At 41.3% G+C, this 23,855-nt stretch overlaps 1 protein-coding gene across 2 annotated transcripts in view; it reads right to left on the bottom strand.

Annotated features, from left to right (window-relative positions):
* The window catches only part of SLC44A3 (solute carrier family 44 member 3), a 34,386-nt gene extending 17,222 nt beyond the window's left edge, over positions 1-17,164 (bottom strand). Inside the window, exons 1-10 of one of the 2 annotated variants that reach the window (XM_062606119.1) lie at positions 17,020-17,164; positions 16,686-16,793; positions 14,057-14,199; positions 13,316-13,452; positions 11,857-11,950; positions 10,308-10,477; positions 9,664-9,753; positions 8,970-9,094; positions 8,503-8,689; positions 6,561-6,624 (exon numbers count right to left, since the gene is read on the bottom strand). In XM_062606119.1, the coding sequence (XP_062462103.1) occupies positions 6,561-6,624; positions 8,503-8,689; positions 8,970-9,094; positions 9,664-9,753; positions 10,308-10,477; positions 11,857-11,950; positions 13,316-13,452; positions 14,057-14,199; positions 16,686-16,793; positions 17,020-17,046 (1,145 nt within the window). In that variant the 5' untranslated portion in view covers positions 17,047-17,164. Of the gene's footprint in view, positions 1-1,968; positions 2,135-6,560; positions 6,625-8,502; positions 8,690-8,969; positions 9,095-9,663; positions 9,754-10,307; positions 10,478-11,856; positions 11,951-13,315; positions 13,453-14,056; positions 14,200-16,685; positions 16,794-17,019 lie in introns of both variants that reach the window. The other variant, XM_062606118.1, reaches the window with a different exon arrangement.
* Between the last annotated feature and the right edge of the window lie 6,691 nt (positions 17,165-23,855).

Here is a 23,855-nt window from a genome sequence, read left to right as displayed (position 1 = left end):
CAGTAAGTCAGTGAAGCTGCTTTTCTTCCCAGTGCTTTCTCAAGCAAGCCAATTGAAATGAACCCTTGGTGTCTCAGCGTTCAGCTGCTAAAGCTGAATCAGTTGCTGAAGATTGAGATACATACATTTGTTTAGAAAAGAGCAGCCAATTACCCACAGAACCACAGCCATGCTAGCTATTTGAGTTTAGAGTTTCAGTAAGAAAAAGATGACATGAGAAATGCAAGTTCTGTGACTGTGCAACTCTGCAGATGTCAACCTTTGAAAAAGCAGCATTTTAGGGTTTGTCTACTCTTCTACCAGTACCAGTTGCACGGCATGGCTGTTGCCTGCATAGAGAATCCTAGCAGAGACAGGATCCTCATACACTTTAAACACTTCCCTGCCTTGGTTTTCTGGATGGGATGACAAAACATCATTTAAATGAATAGTGGGCAGTGACCCTTGTAGCTCTGCTGCTTTGGCTGGAGCTGATTCACTGTCGGAGTCGCTCCTGCAAGTGAGGCCTGTGCTGCTGTCTCTGCTGGGTGGAACGGAACAGACCATTTGGAATCCTTTCAGCAGGAGGCCTTTCCATCAGCAACTGAAGCACCCGAGGATTCACTCTAGAGACCATCACAGAAACCTGCTACCTTGGTTTTGGGGAGCCCAAAGCCTCCCTTTCCCAGCTGCCCAAGCCCTGCAGTCCCAGGCAGCTGCAGCCAGTGTGCCAGGGTCTCCAGACCCTCTCCTGCCAGGCTTCCCAACCAACTCTCACATCACTTTCCTCAAGGGCTAATTATCCAGCAAATTGAGATTATCACCTTTTGATATTATCACCTTTTGAGATTATCATTCCTCTAATACAAAATGGAGAAACGCCTTAAAATGCCAGAGTTTTTCACTGATCAGAAAATCTCCTCACTGGGCAAAGAACAGAGCAATAAGGGTGAGAGAGCTCATCAAGTACTTATGAGAAACAATGTTTTCTGGATACTACTCTTCATTGTCAAAAAAAATCAAAGTGTCATGAGATTTAAATCTTCCTCCCAATGACAGGATAGCACCAATCCAGTGCATGAAACCAAACCAATTTCATTTTACCATACTGCAAGTCTAAACCAACAGGGTTTTTTTTCCCCTCGTTCACTCCACATTTACATTTCAGGGCAATATAAAATTCAAGGAAGTTTACACAATTTTTTATTTTTAACCATGGTATTAAAAGCATTTACAGTTAACTGAAAATGCCTGCAAAAAGAGTAGCAGGCTAGACATTCAGTCAGCCAGACCACATGGAAACCCAGGGCAGGGATGAACACTTAGGAAGGGGTCAAACTGACCGCAAATACATGAAATTACAGAGGAGTTATCTATTGCATCTCCATTTGGAGACAATGCTCCTGGAAAAGGGTCAAATGCAGCCTGTGCCTTCTGAATAGTAATTTCAGCAGAGTCAAACAAGTTCTGTTGGTTTGCATCAAGGCACAGTTTGGCACAGTAATTCCAGTGGTAGGGGTGAATCTCATTGATAGGGAAGCCTACAAGGATGCCAGAGAAGGACTTTAAATTAAAAAGGGGAAGTTCAGGTTAGATCTAAGGGAGAAGTTCTTCCCTGTGAGGGTGCTGGGGCACTGGCACAGGGTGCCCAGAGAAGCTGTGGCTGCCCCATCCCTGGCAGTGTTCAAGGCCAGGTTGGACACAGGGGCTTGGAGCAACCTGCTCTAGTGGAAGGTGTCCCTGCCTGTGGCAGGGGGTTGGAATTGAATGACTTTAAGGTCTTTTCAAACCCAACCGTTCTGTGATTGTATGATACCACATGCATTGTAAAATCTTTCTCAAGATCTTGTAACAAGCAACATTATTTTCTATTAAACGGGATTCTGAGATATTGACATAAGCTGCAGTTTGAGACTATTTTGTCTAGAACAAGATTGAAAGTAATGCTGGAAAATCCCCCAAACTATACTGGGATGATTCTACACTTACCTGTTGAAGTAATAAGTAACCACTGCCCCAGCAATTGTCATTTGCTGACAGGCAAGAATGAATTCACTAGTCCAGATCAGGCCAATGAAAAGATACCATGCCATGTAGCAAATTCCAGACAGAGCTCTGTATTCCACTTGTCCTCCTGAAGCAGTCTGTGCAGTACCTGGAGTTGGGATCACACCACTGTATTATTATAACACACCAAACAAGGAGGGAAAAAAGAAGTGCATAGACATGCTTCTACACCCTTTGTCTTAACTTTTCTTCAACAGAATTATAAAAACATAAATTCAGGTGCTATTTAATTCTATCCATTCTAAGAAAGTTAGAGAGGCAAAATGTAATTCAAATAGAATCATGGTAACTAGTTTTTTGTTCTCTAGACTTGCAATCTTTGTGCAAAATAGAGGCACAAAAAGGTGGGCTCTCACATAAACTCCTCAAACCAAAAAAAAGGTAGGATATGCTTCAGTGGCACTACTATATTCAAGAATATTGACAAATTCATTTATTAAAGCTAAAAAAATTGCCTCCACTTCTGTCAATAACAAAGAATTTATTGCATATCCAATAGATGGCTTTTCACCAAAGGTGGGGATAACTCAGATAACTTGGCAATCCGACCTTGCTCTATGCAATCCTATTTAAAACACTTGACCCTCAAGTCTAGCCAGGGATAGGGGCATTAGGACAGTCACTGCGAGTGAAAGGTTTCTAGGTCCACAACCTGCTATTTTTTCTAGTTTACCAAGCCTTAAGTCTATCACCCTTAAAGATAAACTTGTCCACAGAAGAAAACCATCTCTGGAAGAGAGCGGTTTCTTAACTAACTCTATGAAAGAAATAAAGTGAGAGATCAAGTTGTCTATTACTGCTAGAACAGCATTATAGCTTCAGATTAAATAATTCATGTGTTCATTTGGTGGCCTTAGCAGGGTTAGGTTCATGGTTGGACCCAGTGATCTTAAAGGTCTTTTCCAACGTAAATGATGAATCTATGATTCTATATGCTCCCACAGGACAGCGTATCACTTTCAAGTTCAAAACTACCACAGATGTAAAGTTATCTATGATATGGTTCACTTATTTCTGTCCTTTATTTTGATAATACTCAATAATAATACTCAAGAAGAGCTAAAAGTGAAAACAATAAAGATTTGTTTTCAGCAATACCCTCAGGCTTAGCCAAGCTTTATAAGTCTTCAGAACCAAGGTCTGTTTGTCTGTAAATGATGAACAATATTCATCTAGCTCATTGTACCACTGCAAAAATATTTGAAAGTGCTTTGAAAGGTTCAAAAAATGCTACACAGGTGCACAAACACTGACATCTGTTCTAGTTACTTTCTTTCCTGAAAGGTTATCAATTTTAGCTAAACTAGCAAGCTCTTTACAGTGCTGTACAGTTGGTCATTCGCAGAAATATTGCTGCTTCCATTATATTCAAATGTATTTTAACCCTGTGAAATGCAAGATACATGATGGTGTGAAAAAGCCACTGGTCCGATTCATGTACTTTGTTACATTAAAATAAGCTATGCACTATACCATTCTGAATTCAAGGGATTTCCCAACTCCCTGACTTCTTCCTGAGGCTCTAGATAGCTGTTTGCCTGCAGCACGTGTCAAATATGCGCATTCACCACGGACTACAGCCCTTAATGAGGAAGCTTACACAAATGATAGGCCAAAAGGTCTCCTACATCCTCATTTTTATGCAAAGTCATTATGCCATTTGGTAGCAGAATTAAACATATTTTCTACCACACAATCTACCTGAAGATTTCTTTTCCAAAAAGGGCACATTTCATTTCACTTTGCTTCTATAGTTTTGTCATGAAGACTTGCAGAATTCTGTTTGCTTTGTACCAGCTACTGAAATAACCACCTGCAGCAACAACTTTAGCTTTGCTTTTCCTGACCAGCCTTACACACGTGCATGTATGTGCTCTGCTGCACAGACATCAGGCACACCCTGCTGTGAGTTTCTCATTGACCACTTTGCTGTCTAGGTATGCAAACCGGGTTTGGTACTTCACAGAAACCTGTTTACCAGTGTAAACATCTGTGTGACTGAATCCCTGTCTTCTGGACCTACCGTGCATGCGTGACTGTGTCAACAGAGTTACATGCAATGCTACTTTTCATATGTCAGTCTTAGTAGCACAGCTAAACTTTAAAGCTATCCTAGATACCCTCTTGAGAAAAGTATATGCCATTTTCCTCATCACTCCACTGTGATCTGTTCACACAAGCTATGTTTTCTCAACCAAGAGCTGAAAGATGGTTTGTCAAGAGTCATGACTCTTTCTGATGTACTATACACTTTCAGTGATAACATTAGGAAGTCAGTAAAGAACTTAAGTCCCTACAGCTGAATCACCAAATCTGAAAACCTCTGATCAGTACAAGCACTGACCTGCTGCAAACGCTTCACAAGAAGTGTTGTTAACACTGCAAACAGGTACAAGTGTTTGCAGCAGGCTTCAGAAGAGTTTCTCCACCTGACTCTGCAGCCCAATGCTGTGCCATGATGTCGGGCGGCATAGCAATGCAAAAGGTAGTGTGGACATGCAGTATCATTAACTGCATTTTGATACTTTCACACTTACGCTCTCTCTCGGCAACTGCTGCTGCAAGGTTTTGCTGATGCCTGCAGTTATAAGGCTGTTATAAGAGACAAAAATTCCTAGGAAGTCTAGTCCAGCAATTTCCTTACCAGAAACAAAGAGCTACTGACCAGAACATACTGAGAGCCTGTTTATCAGTTCCTGTTAACAAGAGAATATGATATGCCCTTCCCACTGCTAAGTGAGGAAAGGTTCTGGCATCACACACTGAATCTTCACGCTTCCTTCAACAGAACTGACTGTGTTATTTTATTTAGCCTTTTTCCATGTAGTGGTATTTACAGCTAAGCTAGCTGACTGTAGCTGGAATGTCAAGGACCCTGCAAGAAATACATTTTTATTCCTGGTTTTGCTACTGCACAGCTTTATGTGGCAGTTTTATTGCTCGCTTGCCTGTAGGATGCACATTCACTACGTAAAAATCTCACACCGCCTTCTCATCCTACATGACATGCATAGTGTTTATGCCCTTGAACTTCACAGCTCCTGCAGGCTGGAAAGTTGAAAGACATTTGCTGTGCCACATGGCCACTTGTTCTGCAGTGAAATGCCACACAGATTAGCAAACAGAAAGACTCAATAAACCCAAGACATATCAGCTTTTCCAAAGTACAGCTGAATTCCATTCCTAGCCAGATGATGGTTCTAACTGGTACCACGGTTTGTGCTGTCTCAAGTCTTGTGGAGTCTTGGCATTTCTCCTAGTTTTCTAGGTCTGGAACTCATTCAGTCTCTGCTGCTCTTACAGATTCTGAATTACCAAGTTACTTAAGCAGGTGCTTACCTTAAAATACATAAGTAGTCCCACTGATTCTAATAGGATTATCCATGTGTTTCAAGTCAGTCATGTGTGTAAGTACCCTTCCAAGTGTTAGCTATAGTTTTCTATAGCTCCCATTAAGTCTTCTCTCAGTGACACTAACTTTTGGAGGGGATATAAATAAGGTGCCTGTGTGGTCACATAAAGATCAGGGGCACCACAGCTGAAGCAAGGATCATGTGCTCCAGAGCTGTAAGATGCAGAGATGCTATAAATGTTATCTAAACAGGGAAGATTCAAGGCAAGCATTAAGAACAGGTGCAGCACAGCAGCAAGCTAAAAATACAAAGCTGTTCTTTTCTATTAACCATACAGTACTACATGTATTTATTTTTACAGGATGTGTTAAGTACAAGTCATCCTAGAACAGCCAAACAACCCCCTAAGAGCTACCTTACTGTGAGCTGCTTTAGTATGCAGTGTTTTAGAGGACTCATATTTGGGTCTAAAAGTTGAAATACAATCTAAAGGAATATTCCCAATCCCAAATTTACTCTGCCATTCACTTGCCCAGGTTTGAACTACAAAACAAATCCAAGGTAGAGTATGAGACTGGAATTCCAAACTTTTGCCTACACCCACCTCCTGGGTCACCCGACAAAACTTCTCAAGCTGAGGGTTGGATAAAACAATCCTACTCCCCCTGCTACCTCCGCAGATCATTACAAGGCTAAAATTGCCTTTGTTGTTATGCTGGAGTCAGAACTGCTGTAAACAACTGAGCCGACTGAGAAGAGGCTTTCCCACACTGCAGTATCGGCCTCTAGCGGGCACGGAGGCTGCTGCAGGTCATTTACATGTTATTTACATAAACACCTCAGACCCTGCACTTTGCTAAGAACTCATTGTACATCCGGTGAGCAACAACAGCCACGATTTACCATTGTCTGCTTAACAAAAAGAATAGATACAAATGCAAATGGTACAATCAATAGAATCACATTTCAACTAGAACAATAATCGGGTATGTGGAGTGGTGTTTTTCTACCTGCATCATGCTTAGGTTAAAATTGGTAACCTACAAGTGGTTTAGATTATTTACTGTGCAGCATGATTATGCTTTTTCTGTACTGTTTGTCTAACTTGCTGGAAACATCAGCATTCCTATTAGACTAGGGAAAAGACCAAAAATCAGATACCTTTGAGTCAGGAGACGTGTGCTTGCACTAGGAATGTCACAGCAGGTCATAAACTGTTTGAATACTCTCCAAGCAGACAGAGAAAGAAAGGAAAAAGAGAAGTTGAACGGAAACATCTAGCAGGAAACAAAGACTATATCCAGGGAAAGAAAAATGGCACAACATGGAAAAAGCATAAACAGCTTCTCAAGAGCAGTTCTCATTGGGTTTTATTTCCCTGTGAATACATGGGGAATTTGCTTTCAGATATAATGGGCAAGTCACTACTTTCCTGCAAAGTCTGTAAAAGCATCCAGGAAATAACCTGACTAGTTTCCCATCCTGCATTTACCATCAAGCTGTTTGTGCCACATGAGCCAAAATATTTCTACTCTTCTAATGACTGCTGCATTTTCAAAAGATGTTAAATTCAACAGACACAGCTGGCATTTTCCAAATTTAGACTTAACAAGGGCAAGCTTCCCATCCTTATCTGTGCATATTAAAAGTACCAGTGAATCTTCCTGTGGGTAATGGGCCACCTGGGCTGAACATGGAGAACAGAATACTTCCTCTAATAGTTATTTTTAATGATATATTTAGCAAATCTGGGTGTTATAATTAATTTTATTTACCTGCTCCCAGATTTGCTAGAGTTAGTGTTTATCTTAAATTGCATCTGATTCAAGCAGATGCCTGAAATGAACAGTTGGTTGATAGCTCAGGAGATGCTCCTTTCTCTAAAGGACTGGTGTGAACCTGTGATATGGTACCCCACGAGGCCAGTGCAAAACTTACTGGAGCCTGGCTGGTGTGCGCATCAATGGGATAAAGGTTTTGCAGGAAAGCTAACAACCACACAAAACTGTGGCTAGCACATAATGCTGCCTCTGCAAAGGGAAAATCCAACTCAGAGGAGTGTGGGGAAGGGATATCCAGGACACCTAAAGTAAAGAGAATCTGATTGACCATTTAATTAGCCAGGAACAAGTCACAGGACTACAGGTTGGACACTTGCCCTTGCTAGGTCTGACCCTTTTGCATGAGAAGCAGGTTACTGGCCAGACAAGTGCTTCAAGCGGCCATTTCTGACAGGTATGAGCTGCTGGGGGAAAGGCAGCAGAAACAGAGACCCGTGAAAACCTGCATAACTCTCCAATGAAATCTGGACAGAAATAGATCCGAGCCTAGCCTAAGCAACAGCTGAATGATTTGCAACGCCAGCATGGCCTCAGGCAGACAGACTACCATGTTACAAGTGAAGTGAGTCTTCTACAGAGCCAGAATTAACAGGATGAGACTGAGACGGAAGCAGTTGTGATGGAAGAGGAGTGAGGTACCTGATCCATGGAGGTGAGGAACGCTGCCAGTTTTGCCAAATGGGCTTAGTTACAGAAAGGCTGAAATTTAAAATGAAGTAAAAAAACAAAACAAACCACCAAATCATAAAATGCTTCCTAGGTACAAAGGCTGATATCTGCAAGAGGTGTTATCCCCAGAGCTGCACAGAGCTTCTTTGCGTGATGTTGCATGGAAGAACCTTTACTTCTCTCTGATGGTGTGATGCTGGGCCAAGAGACAGCATCCAACTTACCCTGGCTCCATCAGTGACAGATCTTATACTGGTATGTCCCTCAGTAACATCACTTCTATACTCAAAATCTGTTCTGGCAGATCTTTCATATCGATGGACTATTTATACAGAGCACCTTCCCTACAACTGCAAGAAGCTCTGGATTAATCCAAATACTGCTGTACCAGTCTAAATGGTAATAGCAGTTGTCACTGAACTACAGAGCAGAAACAGAGTTCTGTCTTCATGACAGAACAAAACAGAAGAAGAGTAACAGAGCTGTGTAACAATGCCAACCCTCATTTTGCACACGAACACCAGGAGGCCCCATATTTAAGAAGTAAATTAAGAAAGAGCATTCATCCAAAACCACGGAAAGCACGTACCTACCTGCTGTTCCTAGGCTGAGTAGTACAGCAACCCAAAATACCCAGAACACAACAAGAATCACAAAGGTCCAGAATGGTTGGAACAGCAGGAAGGGAATTCTGCCAATGATTTTACCAACAATTCGAAAGAGCTGTGTGGTGAACTGAAGCCTCTTTCTTAATACAAGTGTAAGAGAAAGCAAAACAACCTGTTATAGGAAACAAAAAGACAAATTGTTGGGATTCTTGTATTCCTACACCACTGTTAGAAGTGTTTGTACAGGTCTGAAGTGTGGCAGAGCCTGGTTCTGACACACAAATTTCACAATGAAGGTATAAAAGTATTTAAATGAGCGTAAGCAGATCTTATAACCGATTTTCATTTCCAAATTTGAAGGAACAAGGAATTATTTTTACCGCGGCAGAAGCACTGTAGTTGAGGTTTTCAAGTTACAGCCTCTGCACTGATCAAGGTAAAACGCTACTTACGGTAACTACTGTTGAGAAGATAGCATATCCAAGTAGAAACTTTACATTTTCCTTTTCTGTTTCCAGTTCAGTGCTGGGATCATTCCTGTAGTCATAATAGAGCCACCAGAGAACACCTGAGACAACTGAGCAAACAAGAGCAGCGTAAAGGCGGGCAGCACACCCCAGGCTGCAGTACACTGCTGCTGGCAGGCTGGTATCTGCCTGGCCTCCCTTCAAGAAAGAGTCTCCTGCCCTCCTTACCACAGAGAAAATACACGTAACGGTCTGTTAGCCCGAGGTAAAACCACAGCAGAATGTTTGGTTTTCTTGCAGTTATTCTGAAGTTCAGGCATGTCATTTCACTGAGGAGATACAAAACTAACTTTCATGGAATGACATTCCTATAGTTCTCCATTTCTAAACCAGGCAATGTAAAACTTCACTGAACTTCTGTGAAACAGTAACTGCATTCATCTGACAAAAGAAATGTATCCAGGCACCATTATCATCCCAACACTCAGCAGCTGGAACGGCACAGCCAGACCTTGGCACCAAAGGTGAGCAGGGCTCTGCTTGGAAATGGATGTGCTAAGCTTAAGTTTACTGAGGATGCCATGGAGACAGAGAATAGCTGTTTGCTTAGCTGCTTCTCCTTCAGTTTAGTGAGATGATCCATTTAACTAAGCAAATGCTAAAAGATAAAGATACTTACAGAACGTCCCAAATACAACCAGTGCAATCAAAGTATGAACCAGAACTGTCCGAATGAATCTGAAGGCTAAAACTAGGATCAAAGAGAAGGCTGAAAAATATACAAAGTGAGCTTATTACAAGTGTTCCAACACATTCAACCTAACTCTTTTACTTTAAACATACATTTAAGGTTCTTGCAGAATTTGGGCTTTTCTTTTTAAACAAGGGTCTCAGAAGCAACAGCATTTAATAAAGCTGGCAACCTTTTATTTTAACGTTTAAAACACACAGTTACCTGTAGCTTATTAATAGTGAACTTAGAACTGATACATTTCACCTTGGGAATTATTAGCTCTTCTATAATATTTGGATAAGGCTGAAGTTAAAATTTTCATACTAATGCCATTTTTTTATCAACAATTTCTTACAGTCCCCTGAAATGAAATGAGCATATCAAGAAACACAATGATATTTCATAGAGCTGGATTTCATCAGTTTATCAAATGCTCCCTGATAAAACACAACCACACTTTAAGAAAAACAACTCTGCCCAGAAAATATGAAGAAGACCACCTTGAAATTAAACACGTAGAGTTAATAGAAACATTTGAAACCTCACACTTCAATTGAATATCATTAGTCTTTTCTTACTTATAAGCTTACCTAGTGCAAGGACACTCAGTCCTATCACAGTATCTCTTCCTGCCAAGATTCCACTCAGAATTCGGTGAAAAACATCCATTTCATTAACCATGCTTATTAAGACAGATGCATATTTGGAATAGCATTCTGGATTTTGTGGAACACAGCGATTAAATAATGGAAAAGATTTACTAGAATGTTAAAAACAAAGATGGTAAAAAAATATTAACCACTGGACAAACAGTTTCAATGCACAGGGATACACTCCACCATTCTCTTTCAAGCCCTCTGCAGTACCCTACCAGCATCCTCCACACAGTTTAGCAGTTGTACAGTTGTACAGCAGTTGGTCAGTGTGATCTGTAACCTGGCAGACCTTGCACAGAGAGTCTGACACAAGCAGGCACTGGGCATTGGTCTGTTACACAGGGTAGTTTCATCTACCAAATAACTCCTAGCAGCAGCATGCCTGTATCAGTGTACCAGAACATCCATTCAAGAACAGCCTGGGGGAAAACTAAACTACTATCTCAATGCCCATCAGCATGTAGCTCCTATGCCCTTTCTAGTTGGCTTCACCTGCTTTGCTCCCATGTGTTTATGTAAAACTCACGCTAACGTAGCTGTAAGCTATGTTGTAGATAATTCTAAACCACAAACGCTCTGCATTGTTTTTCTGACATGTAAGCATTCTAAAAGCAACATCAAACCGATATTTGTAAGGTACAATTATCACCACCAAATAGTTACATACAAAATTCTTTGGCATTGCCAGCCAAGCCTCTTGAATATATTTTTTATCCCACTTCGGCAATGCTGCACTACAACAGAGACATATTCATCCCTAAAAAGGAGAGGTTTATCTGTCAACACTTAAGAACTTCTCTGACCAGCTTTGCCTGTAGTAAGAAATAGTACTATGCTAATACATACATAGTATATCAGTTTATATATTACTTATTATATGTAAGCAATAGTACTAATAGTACTCCTGCTCTCTTCATCTATTTTTTTCTGTTTTCTTTTGTTCAGAGCAGATGACTTAGCTCTGCAAACATGAAGATTCCAGTTCTTTGCTGCACTTTCATGACACAGTGGAATTTAAAATCATGGATTTTAAGGATTTTGACTCACAAATGCCAAATGTTAAAGACAGTGCCATCGACAGACCCGTGCTTCAAGCCAGCTGGCTCTGATGTGATCCTGATGGAAATTTCTGGGTTCAGGGTAATAAACAAGGCCAAAGACCACAGCTCTTCTTCCTTGGCATTGAGGGGGAGAGCAAAAGTCTGTGCAAGTCACTCCTCGTATGGAGTGCTTTTCTCCTGATTTGGAGAGGAAAGCTAAAGGGTAGAGGAATGGGGGAATGCAGTCTCTGTTCATTCTGTGGGATAGGACACTGGCATGTTCACAGGCACACATGAGAACTCATAAGGACACGTACAAAAGTAAATAAAGCAAAACCATTCTGACTGTACAATATTAAGTCAGACACAAAATGTGAGGAAATAACAATCCTTACGAAGCTGTTTGAAATCCAGGGTGTTGGAAAGTACCCAGTAATTCTCACCTCGGTGGAACTGGCAGCGTAGGACACAGCTCAACTGCCTTTGGATTTAGTGTGTAACTGGAAATGTTCAGGTTGTAAATGCAAAGACAAGAACCTAGGAAGGGGAGAAAGGCGGAAAGGTAACTTAGTATGTTAAAGCTTTAGAGAAAAACACATTATCCATTAAGCATTATCAATTTCTGCTTTGATCCCTTAGCAGGACATATTCATCCCTGATACTCCAGTGGGTGTATAAAGAACGAACTAGTGAATTAGGTAAATCTAAAGCAACCTCTGAGGAACCTTTCCCCTTCTAGACTTCACTTTAGTTACCATTTAGGGGTCTTCCATACATAAACAGGCACACTGTCTATTCCACAGTGTGATACTTCAGCTCTAAGCTCTTAGTCATTAAGATAACAGAAAAACCTAAAATGAAGGAAACTACAATAGAGCCAGGCCCCTCACAGTTTAGAACAGAATATATATCTATCCAGAAACTTTACATTTTCTGGGCTCTAGGCTAAATATTAGCAGGTAATCTGCTAATAATACTGTGCTCCATTATATAATGCTTCTGGGAAAGAAAGGCTGGATACATTCAAGCCATTCACAATGCAATACTTCTCTCTCCCTCCAAATAAACATGCAGGCAGTTTAAGTGTGGAGATGGAATTTCATGCAATTATATTCAGTTACACTGAAAATAGTCATAGAATATCACAGTTGTATAAGTTTTCTGTATGTATCAAATGATAGCAAACTACCCCAAAATGAAATGAAAACAAATGTTGTCACTTGTAATAGCAATCCTTGCCAAACACAATAACAAAGCAAAAGAAGAGTGGAATTCTGACCATCAATAAAAATAGCCACTCACATTCATGTCTGTAGGTTATGCATACCCTATGGAATAAGGGTTAGGCGCCCAATTTAAACCCAACAGCTACAGTTATTCGTTGTAGCTAAATGAATGTTATTTCATTTACACATTGGACATGAATGAGCTCGAGCTGCCTCTTCTGCACAATAGCTATTTCTGACATCCTATCCATCTCGCAGACTTTGGGATATGATGTCTAAAGGGATAAAACCACTTATGTATCTCTGGAATTAATATTTCCACTGCAGTTTGAGCTACATTTAAAAGAACCAATTGGCAAAGTTTCTCAAATAGCTCTGTTCACCTCCCAGTGCCCCCATCAGACCAGACCAGCTCATCCTTAGCAGCCAGTTATCTGCTGCATAATCTCAGCATTGTGCAGGAATTAATCAACAACTGTATTTGCATGAGAGAGCTGTGTCATTTCTAGAAATGACGGCTTTGAAATAAAGCAGAAACAAGATTGTTGCCATGGTCTGCTCAGGAAATTAACAGCAAGAAATTACTCCCTAGCGTAGCAAACATAAGAATAACAAAGTGAAAGCTGCTCAACTATTCTACAGGTACACTAAGATATTCATAAACCCTGTTGCACACCATTATTCCTTGCAAAACTCTGGAGGTCTTCCAAAGAGTTGAGTTGCTCTTGTGGACAACTAGACACGCACAAGGAAAGTGAACTGATTTTGAGGTTTTGCATTTCCAGGTTGCATGAATTCAGAAAGAACACATACCTAGAAAGAAAAAAAGATCCTCTTTTCAAAAAAAACAAAAAAACAACAACAAAAAAAAAACCCAAAACACCTCTCTGGTTTTTATAGGTTTAAATTCTGAGCTTGCTTTCCATCTTTTTAAAGCGCTACAGAGGAAATGAAACTCCTTTTCCACATATAATGGAAGTCAGAAGTTAAGAAGCGATTTGAGAACATGCTACATTTTTATATTTCATTTTACTTTCTTGAATGGGATCAGAAACTGCCAAGGTGGGTACCATTCTACAAGGACTAGTTCATGGGAGTTGACAGAATGAGTGGGAACTTCAACACGCAACTTCCTTAAGTACAAAGATTTGCCATATAGAATGACTGCTGGTTTGGCTTAAGTCCTATTTAAGTTTCAGTATAAAAAGAAGGCAGTGTAAAGGATAACAACGTAGCACATTTTAACCTTTCAGTTTCACTCACCATTTTGTAGCATTTTCAAACATTTTTTTTTCCTTTATATATGAGCATGTGTATATATACATATACACATATATGGATATGATTGACAACTAGATGTACGTTGTATGAAGTTCTCAAACATTTGATTTCCTTCGACATTATCTGGTCTACTTACTTTTTATTAGTCATGTCCCGTCCAGAAAGGGGTGCCCCTTTTACAGGAGTGTTCTTCCTACCACATACGTTCCCAAAACTGTCATATCCAAGCACAAGTCTTTCTGCAGCACCAGCCATCACAGCATAGCCAGTTATAAACATCTGTTAAAATATGTTTTAATTAGGTGGAATCGTGCTCCAACAGCTCCTCAATAAATGCTCCTTTTAACCTATGCATTTGGGTCTTGTAAATGCAAGCAGTCAAATCTACAATTCACCCCTCTGCACGAGGCTGGAACAAGTCAGATGGACAAGTTTAGCCTTATTGCTGCTTTAGAGTTCTCCTTCATCTATTTTTGAAGGTATATAAGTTACAGAAAATATCACAGGAGAAGAAAAATAGGAGGTCCTGATTAAAAGTGACAGGAAAGCAGTAGTAAAATGCTAAACACTGCCTCTACCCACCTAGGCCAGGTCATTCAACTGGTAATTTTTCACATGTGCTCACTGCTGCTCGTTGTTCAGGTGCCCTTCAAGACACACCTGGGCAATATATCCACTGAAATGAGCCCTTGCAGCTGCTGGTGTATTTAATCAGAAGTATATTTTAAACACATTAAGTATAATTAAAATGCAGGTTACCTGAAATTCCAGGAATGTTCCTTCTTTAACACATGTGAAAAACCTGGAGAGAGCCACGCTGCGCACTCAGGTGACACTCCACTGATCTTTTAGATGCTGTGCTCTCAGGTCAAAGCCCTAATTAATCAGCTCCCTTTATACCCCAGGGGCAGCTAAGCAACGATCCTGGCCAAGCAGCAGTGACCATTAGTCAATATAAGACACCTTGCCTAGGAATGCAGCTTAGACCTTGCTCACATGTCCCTTGAAGGTGAAAATCTCCGTTTTAAAGAACCCTTCCAAGTGCCAAGAAGCAGCAGTTCTTCTGGGAAGTTGGTGAAGGCCTCAGCACAACTGTATCCAAGGGGTTATTTACAGCACTCCAGCTCTTAAAGAACACAGTGATTCAATTGTCTCCTCTGTCCCACGGGGTGCAAACCACATTTCACACACACCAATGACAATACACTAAGCTCTATGACTACCGGCCAAGTGCTGGCAGCAGAATGTCTTCTCAGTCTCACATTGACCACTACTACTTTCCATGGGTACTGCTGAATAACAGCTGTGCTGGAGACAGACTGCACATACCAGATGCAGCACAACTGCTTTCTTAGTTAAGGTTAAGAGCCTTTATTTGTTATTCTGCTTTTAACACTCATGACTAAAGATGGGACCTGGGCAAAAACTGAGTCTCATACACAAATGTGTAAGTACCTGCTTCCTTAGTCCCCACTGTAGTCTGATTTTCACTTATATATTTGCAGTCTAACTAGTCAAATACTACTTGTTTTTAAATGATGGGTGCACATTAATGCTGTCTCAATATGGAGAACTTTGCAGAAACTCTACAACTGAAGCAGAACACTACCTGTGGGTGTGATCTTTGTTACAATAACAAAATATTTTCAGATCCAATTTATCTGCCAAGCAAAATATTTGTTAATAATTAACTTGTTCTCAGAGGAAAAAGGAGAAATGAGCTGGCATTGGAACTCAACCTGAAATAGGCTTTCAGGACAATTCTGTCATTCTAAAGATGGCTCTTACAGGTCAATTGCCATCAGGATGGCAAATACTGTACACATGTGAATTATGTTTTTTAAATGGTAGAATGCTGGATACAAGCCATAAGGATTAAGCAATAGGCAGCTGCAGCTGTATGACTGCTGGAGGGGTGTGCCTATGTGCCAGTGCTTTGCATTCCCAGAGTTATTTAATCTGGCTTCAAATTTTCCACTAGGTGAACAAATCAGTGTCACTAAAAATGTGTTCACCTTTAAAAAACAGATCAAATGAAAGAAAACAAATATGGGTATGCAATAAGCCATTGCAAAGAAACTGAACAACAAGAATAGCGAAAGGAAACAAAATCCTAAATCCTCACCATTTGACAGGTTTAAATTTTGCCATTCTCTCCACCGATCAAAGCACTAAGCATAAGACAGCATGTTAAAAAAGCCCCAACAAAGTTCATCTTCTGCATATGCAGCATTCCAAATATGTATGTGTTCTTCTGTATTAGCTTCTATTAAAAAAGAGTTATTATGATTTGAATTGAAAACTGATTAGTAGCACATTCATGAGAATCCTGAGTAGCCTCAGACAAAGCACCCATACTTAAGGAAGTCAAAGGCTCTTCCCAAAAGTTGCACGCTGTTCCAAGCACGAGACAGATAGTGACTTGATGTAATATCAGACGCGTGCTGCAAGATAACAAGGCTATAACGAGTAAGTAGAAATAAGAGCCCTGTCAGATCCTGGACCAATTTACAGAAGAGTGAATTCTAAGTAACTCAGCCCTGTGTAGACACTGGCACCCAAAACACATGGGCAGAACTTAAAAATGTGTGTAGCAGACACTGCAATAAAGCACTGCACCACCACAGTAGTCAGTTGTATCTCAGCGCAATCCCGGGACCCTAACACCTGTGCCCAGAGAATTTCAGTGTAGCTTTAGTACACCACTGTGCAGAACCCCGTAAACTTTAGAGCTGATTTGTCTTCCAGAAAAAGAGCATGCTTACCAAACCAGCCCAGTAAAGAAAGAAGAGGAGCAGCCACAGAGTGTCCGTACACTTTCTGTAAACCACTGGTCTCCATTCCCTCAGTTCAGAAACGCCATCTCCTGCATCCTAAAATGGAAGGAAAAAAGAAAGAAAGAAAGGAAAAAACCCCAAACTTCCTGTGAAGTTAAGGTCAGGTTTCAAAAGGCTGAGGTTTGTGATCGCGCACTTAAAAAAGGCTGAACACCGGCCAGCCCTCTGCCGCCACAGTGGCGCAGCTCGCCCGTAGCGTTCAGCGCAGCAGCCCCGCACGGCCCGGCCAGGCACGGCACCGCTGCTGCAGCGCGGCGCTCACCTGCTGCGGGCCCCAGCGCCGCTCCATGCTCCGGCCCCCGAGGCCTGGCCGCAGGGCTGCGGGCGAGCCTGGAGCGCAGCGGGGCCACGCTCGTTAGCGCAGAACGCAGCGCCGGGCGGTGGCACCGCCGGCAGCTCCCCCTGCCGCCGCCAGCCCCTCTCCGCTCCGCCCGCAGCCGTCCCTCGGCATTGCCCTCCCCGGAGCTCAAGCGCCAGCGACCGGCAGGGACTCGGCGGCAGCGCGGGCGGAGCCATCCTGCCCTACGCTTATTTCCCTCGATAGCCGCCTGGAGGGCTGCGGCTGGAGCGGGCAGCGCTCAAGGACAGAGGCGGGATGGGGCCCCGCCGCTCCCTGGGCACTACTGCGTGACAGTCAACGGGAAAAATGTCCTCTTAGAGAAGCAATACAACATCTGCAACTGCAATAAACTGATTTAGATTGAAGCTGTTTTGCAAAGCTGTTTAAGAACCGGTCCATCTTGTACAGGAATCAGAGCATTAGGTTGGTTTTGCTTAGAAAATAAAATGTATTCCAGTTCTCAAGTGAAAATGCAGAATGAATCTGTGCTGACAAACTAGCATAGATAGAAGTAAAGGGGTTGTATCAGAAACTGGGGTTTAAAAAAGAAAGAGAATTAATCCTTTCTCTAGAGCATTCAAGGGTCCTTCTAAGCTAACTGGAAATAAAGGTGCTCATTTTTCATCAATATGTGGAGAGTTTTCATAATGGGTGTGAAAATTGGAATAAAATTCAACAGATGTTACAAAAGTAATTTTCTGTCTATAAAACCTAAACAGAAAATAACTTTTCCTTCCCTTTGTGCACATTCAAAATATGTGAAAAAAGGAACTTTCACATACAAATGCAGAACTCCATGTGAAACTTAACTTTTCTTCCCTAACAGTTCAGTATTTTGATTATATTGAAAAAAAAAAACCACAGTTATTAATAACTTTTAACAACTGATTAAGAAAAGTAATTCTAAAAGAACAGTGCCAACCATGAAGGCTGATATTAGGATTTGGTGGCTTGCTGTCATGCTAATATGAGTTTTCACTGTTGATCTGGCCCTTTTTGAACTATTCTCTTCATTTATTCTCCTTGTGTTACATTCTTATTGTGAATACAGGAAAACAACAAATGGAACAAGTACTTTCAATAAAATCCAGATTCCAAGCAGCTGAAGTTCATGGAAAACCACTAGAATCAGCAGTAAGGCCTGCTTTTATCAAGCAGAATTCTTGTATTCCTTCAATTAGCCTAGGAAAAGCTATCGGATACTTAGAATCCCAGACTGGTTTGGGTTGGAAGGGACCTTAAAGCTCATCCAGATCCAACCCCTGCCACAGCAGGGACACCTCACACTAGAGCAGGTTGCTCCAAGCCCCTGTGTTCAACCTGACCATGAACACTGCCAGGGATGGGGCAGCCACAGCTTCTCTGGGCACCCTGTGCCAGCGCTTCAGCACCCTCACAGGGAAGAACTTCTCCCTTGGGTCTAACCTGAACTTCCCCTTTTAAGTATGAACCCATCACCCCTTGTCCTATAACTACAGTCCCTTTGGTACCTCTCAGCATCCTTGGCAGCACTTAAATCAGGACTAGAATAGGGTTTTCTTAAATTGTAAAGGAAATACTTTAATTATAGTAGTCGTCTGATTTTCAAACATGATCAAATAAAACATTTATGTTGTTTAGTAACAGATGAGTAATTTTCTCATGTATCACTAGATGGTGTTCTGCTCCTTGCTTAGTTCCAGCACAGGGTTTCAGACTGGGGAGGAGAGGTTTACGGTAGGATTCTCAAATGGGAATTTTTATGTTACAGTTGAAGAAAACTCCAGGAAGCAAAGGTCAGCTCAGATAAGGGATTTAAACATCCACCTCCAAAATGCAATACCTAAACTTCTTGCTTGTTACTTGTCCAATCGTGCAAGTGCCCAAATTGCCAAGATGAATTTTAAACTTTGTCTTACCCCTTTGACAGGAAGAAGCTTGGTTCTACAGCTCAGTAGTTGAAGCACTAAGTGGGGAGTAAGGAGTTTTAGAACTGATATTTTGGAGGGTTGACTCAGTTTAACCTGAAATAGAAATGAGATAAAAAAATAGTTTTAGAGAAAAGGGTACTGCGTTAATTAATTCTTTCTTTTATGAGAGCACTAATGACTTGGTCAGAGAGGTGTGTGCTGGCTTGTGCTCACTCTCCCTGGTAAGAAGCCCAGCTTGGAGACTTTAGTCTCCTGGTCTACATGCACAAGATGCTGATTTTATATTATGCTTCATCCAAGTCCTGTATCCAACTACAGCCACTCCTGCAAGATTAGCATGAGAAGGGTCCACATTCACTTATGAGCCTTCACTACTCTTTCAAGTATGTAATGTTTCTTTTCAAGACAAAAAGAAAGAAAACTTTGCAATCCTGGAGTACTCAGGAACTCACGGCAATTTAATTGTGAATTAAGACAGTAACAATACAACCTGCTTGGGCTGTTATAGTGGAGCAACCATAGGAAGGGAGATCGACATGTACATTGTCAAGACTCCCTGTTGTTTTTAGGAGATTTTTTGAGACATGTTTATCAGCATCAGCAACAGAAATACTTCAGCAGTGAAAACTCAGGAGCATTTTCCTCTGGTTTTGATTTATTGTTTATCACAAAGTCACTCAGATTCTATAGAAGAAAGTCAGTCCTAAACAAAAGCTTCCTGACTCCAAGCTTCTGCTTTAATGAAGGTTCTTATTATTTCTTATGAGTTGTTTGTTTGTGGTTTGTTCACAGAGAATGAATCCTCGTGTTGCCTGCACTTACAGCTCCACTTTCTTACCAAGAAACTTCCCTGGTTAGAGCTGGGGTGGGAATGTGAGTTGGGAAAGGGAGGTTTTAAATGAGAACATGACGGTTCTTTGCTGGACTGGTTAATTGAGATGACTACCCTTATCTGTCTCCCCTTCTGGGTCAGACAAGGAACAGAGACCAATTACTTTAATAGCAGGACACAGCAACTGAGAAAGTCAACCTAAAAGCAAACATTTTCTGCCTAGTTAGGGAAGGTGCAGCTAAACATAATTGCCATTAATGAATCTGAAATGATCTTGCTTACGTAGAGTAACTTAGCTAGTAGGCAGTGTTCTCCATAGAGGCTGTGTTACTTGGAATACCCTGAACTCAAACACCCAGGGACTGAACACAATGCCACCTATTATGTTCAAGCTGCTCGTCAGGTTTGCTAACAATTTGCATTCCAAGACCTGGTGTTTATGTCTTCGCCTCACTCGAACCATTCAGTCTCAGATTTCTCCTGGCAGGTGTTGAAGATCTTGGGGCAATTTCAACATCAATTATTCAGTCATTTCTGAGAATGAAATCAGAGAAGCAGACATTGTGCTATCCCCCATTAGGGTAGCAGTAATACTATCCTTATGCATGATTTGGATCAGAGATCCTGAAATGAATATAAAGAAAGCCAAAAGGAGAAATGGCTGTTGCTGTTAAACAGCTTCATAGAGTTGAGAATGAATACCTTGGTTAATAAGGAAAGCAAGGCCCAGGAGCTCACTGAGGAGGATTAGGGGATTCATAAAGGTCAGTATCAGGAAGTATCATTAAAGCACTTCACTTGATGCTGGACACAGTGGGCCACTATGCTCTGGTGAGCCACAGTAACTGTGAGTGACTGAAAGCCAAGACTGGCTTAAAAAAGTCCTAAAGGAAACAGAACACTCCAACAGTAGGGAATAGAAGCCAGAGTATGGCAGAGGACTGGGCAAGGGACAGCATGCAGGACTGGAGGGTACAACTCGGTATGAATGAGACTGAGAGCCAGGAGGAAGTGGCTAGAAAAGGGAGGTGAAGATTGAACAAAGAAGAAACCTGAGAGCTAAGAAAGGTTAGGATTGGTACAGGGGAGTGTACAACTGGCCAGAGAAGAAGAGGGTAGATCAGAGAAGCATAAAAGGGATGTGGGGATTAAACAAGCAATAGCACAAATCCTGAAGGCACATAAAAGAGTAAGACTGTGGGGAATGAGCAAAGGAATCCAGGTATGCTACCACTCCCTTTCACACCTGGAGTATCACCTTTCCTCTGCTGTGAGCAAACATCCACAGTGCTGACTTGAAAGCGCCCTATCACATTCTGGCCTGACTAACAACTCAAATCACCCTGCCAGGTTTACGATCAATCCGCTAGTGCTGTCAGTTATCCCACTGAATCAGCTGGCAGATATCTGTCCTATGTACCTAGGGAATCCAGTCCTTTTCATGACTTGAGTTAGTGTCCACATTAGCTTTTCTGTTCGCTCTTCTAGAAAATCCCAGTGATAATAAGTTTACAGCTGGAATATTTACTACTCTGATATCCCTATAATCATGAAAATGCACAGAAGATAGAAGAAACAGTATTTCATTCTTTTTGATTATTTTTTTTATTTCATTCATCTGATTATTTTGGAGGTGCTCCACTTTGCAGTCTTAGAAGTCACTTGAATTGAACAAGTTACTAACAAATTAATAACCCACTTATTTCTAGCTTCCACTGAACACTGATCCTACCTTCTTCTGGATCTCTCCAATGTATTAAGAAGCTCTATTTTCTTTTCAGAATATTGATTATTTAGTAGATTACCAAGGGACCTAGGAAAATAGAGTATGCACATCTTATAGCCCAGCTTTATAGTTTCAGCTTACTATTGCTAATGACGACCCTTCCCACAATTTGCCAACTGTATGAATCATACAAGGAAGGAGTATAATGCCACAAAGTGAATTTGTTCCACTTCCTACATGAGCAAGCAGTGATCTGCCCAAAGAGCCATTTCATCCCTGTCAATGCACAAGCTGGAGTACAGTCTGACCCTAAGGAAGCGTTTGGAGTGTGTTTGCTGAGCTGACTCTGATAATAAACTTTAGAGCTGCCTCATTTCAAAGTTCAGAATTGAGCAAGAGAATCAGTATTCAGGATTGCATGGTACTTTATATACCAATGCAGACAAAACAGAGCACTAGAGCGTGGAATGTCAGAATTATAAGGCACTTACTCAGTGTTCTGACTGATACATGGCATGGGTGGCATAAGATGAAAGAGCTTGAACTGGAACTACTTCTGTTGGTCAGGACTGTTAATGTCCCTCTTCAATCCAAAGAGAAGACATGCCAATGTGTTGATATAGAGAACAGAGAAGTAATTGTATTGTTCTTCACAACAGCCCTCAAAAACGGCCAGGGAAGGGAACTGATTGAATTCCAGAGAAAATGAAAAGTGAAAGATATGAATTTATAGGGCTGGAGAAGGAGGGCTTGTTTGGTAAATTATGTAAATGGAAGGAAGGATGGAAGGCATTTTTGAGAAGCAAAGAAAGCAGAATAACCCAGGATAAACCCAAATCAAAGAGGCATCTAGCAAAAGGCATCCAACTGGACCACATGGAGCCTGTACAAGTTATCTGTGACCTACTCAGTCAGGTCTAGTTCTGGATGAAAAGGAACTAAAGGAAATTTAGTTTCAGGTCTAAATTAATTAAACTAAAAGGTTTTCATTAATTGGCTGGAGACTAGGGCAGCGTAGTTTTTATTAACACTGAGGTAAGCAACGGATTCATTATTCATTACAAGGTCTAGAAGGAAGTCTTTTGTGCCAGCACAAGAGTCTTCATTGACAGTATAGTTCTTGTAAGGACAATTTCCATTAGTGGCTTCAGCTACCGAACGTTTGCTAATGAGAAACAACCAGACAGACTGCTTGGGCTGTAGACTGGACATTGGGCCCCGTTAGAGGTGCATCACGGGCTCCAGGAGCTGCTGCTGCGCAGATTCGTCCACAGGATGTCACTCTCAGGCAGCTTTGTCAGCCCTGATTCTTGCCTACAGCTGGAGGGTTACGAACTCCCCATGGCAAGCCCTTCTAGAGGGCATCACATTCTCCACAGGGCCTTCCAAGTGCCTTACGTGCAGTGTTGGTGATGCTTTTAGTTTTGGACTTTCTGAGCACGGCTTTCCACTGGTTCCTCTAGTTGGGTCCTCTAGTGGCTACTGAAGACTGATTTCATGAATTCATGTGTCTATATGTTTATCGTACAGAGTGAGGCTTGGATAGCAGCATATATTTTCCTGTTTTTTCTTCTTACAAATAACAGTTTTTACATAGAGAAGACATCAGACCATCAAACCTAATGCTCCCAACCACACTAGAGACAGCCAGAAGAGAATCTACTCAAGTTATTATGCTATTTGCAGACTTGGTGTATTCACTGCACACTGTGGACTATTACATAAGAATAATCATTACTTTAGTTAGGAGTTCCAGGATAAGGCCTTTTATATGCAACAATATGTTTCAGCATAATTTGACACAACTGGACAGGATCCAAAGTTCCACAGCAATGCATGCTAAAAAGACTCAAAACCACGCATGGTGCCTTTGTTGCTTGAAAAGGGAATACTGAACATATTACTTTGGTCATCCTGCTCATAGCAGGAGGAAAGATGACTCTGCTTAGTGCCAATAGGCTCCCCTGCCAAAGAATCAACAATCTGCTCTATAAACACTGATGTTTGAAACAGCACATTTCATAAATCAAGTCATGTTGAGTCAGATAATGGCCAATTAAATGCCTATTATTTATCTTTAGACTACCTTTGGTTTATCTTCATGTTTTTCCAGACTTCTGGCAAATTACCTGCTCAATTCAAGTTTCATCTCACTTACTCATGAGCAGAAGATCAGTGAGTGGAATGCAGCCGTGGAAACAGCAATCAGGGTTACAGAATATACGATGACATGACTTACGTAAACAGTTTATTCATCTTCATTAAAGTTATACTGAATCAGCATCAAGGC

This window comes from Pezoporus occidentalis, unplaced genomic scaffold, assembly GCF_034315485.1.
Source record: "Pezoporus occidentalis ecotype Australia unplaced genomic scaffold, CSIRO_AGI_Poc_V1 ctg94, whole genome shotgun sequence".
NCBI lineage: Eukaryota > Metazoa > Chordata > Aves > Psittaciformes > Psittacidae > Pezoporus > Pezoporus occidentalis.
Note: the sequence above shows the minus strand (reverse complement) of the source record. Positions and strands in the feature narration are given on the sequence as shown.